This window comes from Mastomys coucha, unplaced genomic scaffold (assembly GCF_008632895.1).
Source record: "Mastomys coucha isolate ucsf_1 unplaced genomic scaffold, UCSF_Mcou_1 pScaffold19, whole genome shotgun sequence".
NCBI classification, from domain to species: Eukaryota; Metazoa; Chordata; class Mammalia; order Rodentia; family Muridae; genus Mastomys; species Mastomys coucha.
Window position 1 is genome coordinate 20,636,222 of NW_022196901.1, and position 3,820 is coordinate 20,640,041.

At 46.4% G+C, this 3,820-nt stretch overlaps 1 protein-coding gene across 4 annotated transcripts in view; it reads left to right on the forward strand.

Moving 5' to 3' along the window:
• Actr3b (actin related protein 3B) overlaps positions 1-3,820 on the forward strand; it is a 103,936-nt gene that overhangs the window by 66,759 nt on the left and 33,357 nt on the right. For all 4 annotated transcript variants that reach the window (XM_031380231.1, XM_031380233.1, XM_031380234.1 and 1 more), the window contains one exon: positions 3,506-3,601. In XM_031380231.1, coding sequence (XP_031236091.1) covers positions 3,506-3,601 — 96 coding nt within the window. The remainder of the gene's footprint in view (positions 1-3,505; positions 3,602-3,820) is intronic.

Genomic DNA, 3,820 nt, shown 5'->3' on the forward strand with positions numbered 1-3,820 from the left:
CCCTAGTGCCCACCACACCCCTAGTGCCCACCATGCCCCCAGTGCCCACCATACCTCCTAGTGCCCACCATACCTCCTAGCGCACACCACGCCCCTAGTGCCCACCACACCCCTAGTGCCCACCACACCCCTAGTACCCACCATACCTCCTAGTGCCCACCATACCTCCTAGTGCCGACCATACCTCCTAGCGCACACCATGCCCCTAGTGCCCACCACACCCCTAGTGCCCACCATACCTCCTAGCGCACACCATGCCCCTAGTGCACACCACACTCCTAGTGCCCATCATGCCTCCTAGTGTCCACCATGTCTCCTAGTGCCCACCATGCCTCCTAGTACCCACCATGTCTCCTAGTGCCCACCATGCCTCCTAGTGCCCACCATGCCCCTAGTGCCCACCATGCCCCTAGTGCCCACCACACCCCTAGTGCCCACCACACCTCTAGTGCCCACCACGCCCCTAGTGCCCACCATGACCCTAATGCCTACCATGCCCATAGTGCTCACCATGTCTCTGCTTTTTTCACATTTTGAAGCAGATTCTAAAGTTGCTGAGTTTGGGCATGAACTCTCTTTCTCTGAAACCTTGTCAGGCCTCAAAATTGTGATCCTCCTGCCTCGGCCTCGAAAACAATTGGAATCACAGTCATGTGCTACTGGCCTGGTCACAGTGGTATTGAGTGGAAATCAAGTTGTAACTTCAGAAGAGATCTTTCACACTTTATGAATATAACTCACAAAGAACAAATTAAGGAGCCAACCAATGCATTGTGATGGGGTGGGTGGAGCATGAGATGGGAAATGAAGAAGAGAGACTGGTGGCAGGAGGTGGAGCTGTGTGCTGTGTGCTGTGTGCTGTGTGACAGGGCTGGTGGTAGTGAGTGTGGAGAGAGCAGGAGTTGACAAACATTCACTCTGTGTGCTCACTCCTGCAGCCTTGGGCATTTTCAGATGTTATCTACTGTGTGTGTGGGGGGGAGGGGGGAGAGTCGTTCTCTTACTGTTCTGAAAGTTACCAAGTAGCCCAGGCTTGGCCTTTAAGCTCCAGGGATCCACCTGTCACCCTGTTTCCAGGTCTGGGATTACAGGTGTGTGCCACCACACCTAGCTCCTTCCTTTTCTTTCCTTTCTTTTCTTTTCCTTCCTTTTCTTTTCTCTCTCTCTCTCTTTCTTTCTTTCTTTCTTTCTTTCTTTCTTTCTTTCTTTCTTTTTAATTAGATATTTTCTTTATTTATTTCTAAATGTTATCCCCTTTCCTAGTTTTCCCTCCAAAAACCTCCCTATCACATCCCCCCTTCCCTTGCTCACTAACCCACCCACTCCTGCTTCCCTGTCCTGGCATTCCCCTACACTGGGGCATTGAGCCTTCACAGGACCAAGGGCCTCTCCTCCCATTGGTGTCTGACAAGGCCATCCTCTGCTACATATGTGGCTGGAGCCATGGGTCCCTCCATATGTACTCTTTGGTTGGTGGTTTAGTCCCTAGGAGCTCTGTGGGTACTGATTGGTTCATATTGTTCCTCCTATGGGGCTGCAAACCCCTTCAGCTCCTTCAATCATTTTTTCTAGCTACTCCAATGGAGACTCTGTGCTCAGTCCAATTGTTGGCTGTGAGCATCCACCTCTTATTTGTCAGGCACTGTCAGAGCCTCTCAGGAGACAGCTATATCAGGCTCCTGTCAGCAAGCACTTGCTGGCATCCACAATAGTGTCTAGATTTGGTAACTGTATATGGGATAGATTCACAGGTGGGACAGTCTCTGGGTGGCCTTTCCTTCAGTCTCTGCTCTACACTTTGTCTCTGTATCTCCTCCCATGTGTATTTTGTTCCCCCTTCTAAGAAGGTTCAAAGTATTCACACTTTGGTCTATAAAAGGCTTTCTCAGCATTAATATTAATTTCCTGAGTTTATACACATTTAAAGATATTTTGGTTTTGCAAAATGTTAGATTGACATTGTGGCCAGATACTAAATTATTGGCTACATTCCTGTCATGGAGACTCTGTACCACAGAGTTTAAGTAACCATAACGAAGCCAGACACTTTTATTTTCCTGCTTGAAGTGTTAATGGTGTGCTCTGCTGCCTTGACAACACCACAGACAAAAGTGGCTCAAACAAGAGGCATGTAGTTTCCATAGTTCTGGGGGCTGCGGGTTCAAGGCTAGGGAGGTACTGTCTGGGAGGGCTCCTGGCAAGGGCTGTCTTCCTGGCCCTCCCATACTGCCCTCTTGCTGTGTTCTTGCTTGGCATCCTCCCTGTGCTAATGTGGGTAAGGAAGAAGGGAGGGAGAGAGGCAGATAGTAGGAGAGAGGAAGAGAGGATGGAGAGAAAGAGGGGGTAGGTTTGTGGATTTAAGGCTTTAATGCATGGATCTTAGGGGGCTCCCAGTTGGATCCAGAATAAAGGGTAATGTGGACTTTTTGCCAAAAGGCCCAGATCATTTTCAGTTATTTTTGAAGTTTATATAAATATAAGATGTAGAGCTTTATTGCTTTGGAAGAATACAGCACCTTGTTGTAATTTTTCTGCTGTCTGGTGATTTTTATCCTATTTTATGGTAGTTACTATTTTTAAAAGGCTTCAGAACTTGCTGAGAATCTTTCAAGAGTCTTATCTGCTTTTTTCTAGTTGTGCTAGGTACACAACCACTATCCCTTGCTCTTCAAAATGTGCATAACCAGAAGTGTTTGGATTTTGGACTACCTGAATATACATAATGAGATACCATGGCCTTAGGACTAAGGTCTAAATGCTAAATGCTTTTGTGTTTCAAAAGATCTGTCCATACAACCTGAGGACGATTTCATACTGTGTTTTTAGTGTGTCTGTGCACTGACTGGCACCTGCCATGTAAGATCACTGTGATTTCAGGTTTGAGTACTGTAGACTGCTTCCGTGTGTCTGTGTGCGTGTGTGTACATGTGTGTGTTTTCCATTTGTGTTTCATTTACTTTTTTTTTTGTTTTAGCATTTTCACATATATTGACTGTTAGCATTTGCTTTCAGTGCATGTGTGAATGTGGGTTTGGTATGGCCAGGAGATCACTGCCTGGGGAACATGGCGGCCACCCTGAAGTGTGGTGGGCTGTGAGTGCCAGGTGGGAGGGAGCTTCCGCCTGACCTTTGCCTCTTCTTTGGAGAGCTCAGCTGTCTCTGGTCCAGGCCCTGGGCCTAGTCATGAGTCTTTACTCTTGGCTGTTGCCTTTGGTGTCCGCACCAGGGTTCTCCGTTTCAGGGTGGTTGAGTGTAATGTAGGTGGTGAACGAGCTCTTCCTTTTCTGTGACTTGTTGAACTTTGAACTTCGGGTGAGTCCTGAGAGCAGAAGCCCCACATTGCCTTCACTGTACCTTGTCAAAGCTTTTAAGACCCACAGTAAGCTACCTGAACTAGTCACCTTCAGTGGAGCCCGTCGTGGCAACTAGGGCATTGTGGACCCTGGCCAGTGTCCCTGTAGGCTAGCCTTTTTATAGCTCTGATGTAGTTAATGTTTTCTTACAGACAGAACCTCCACTGAACACACCAGAAAACAGAGAGTATCTTGCAGAAATCATGTTTGAATCATTTAATGTACCAGGACTCTACATTGCAGTACAGGTAATAATGTTATTATTAATATTAATATTATATTATATTATATTACTATTATATTAATAATATTTAATATTATTAATATTAAATAATAAACCTCACATTGTTATCTTTGTGATCCTGACAGTGTAAGAAGCAGTAATCCCAAGGCCGTTTGTGCTCAGCCTGGCTAGACACTCAGAACTACCACTGAAATAAAATTGGTCTGCCTCTACAGTTTTCCTC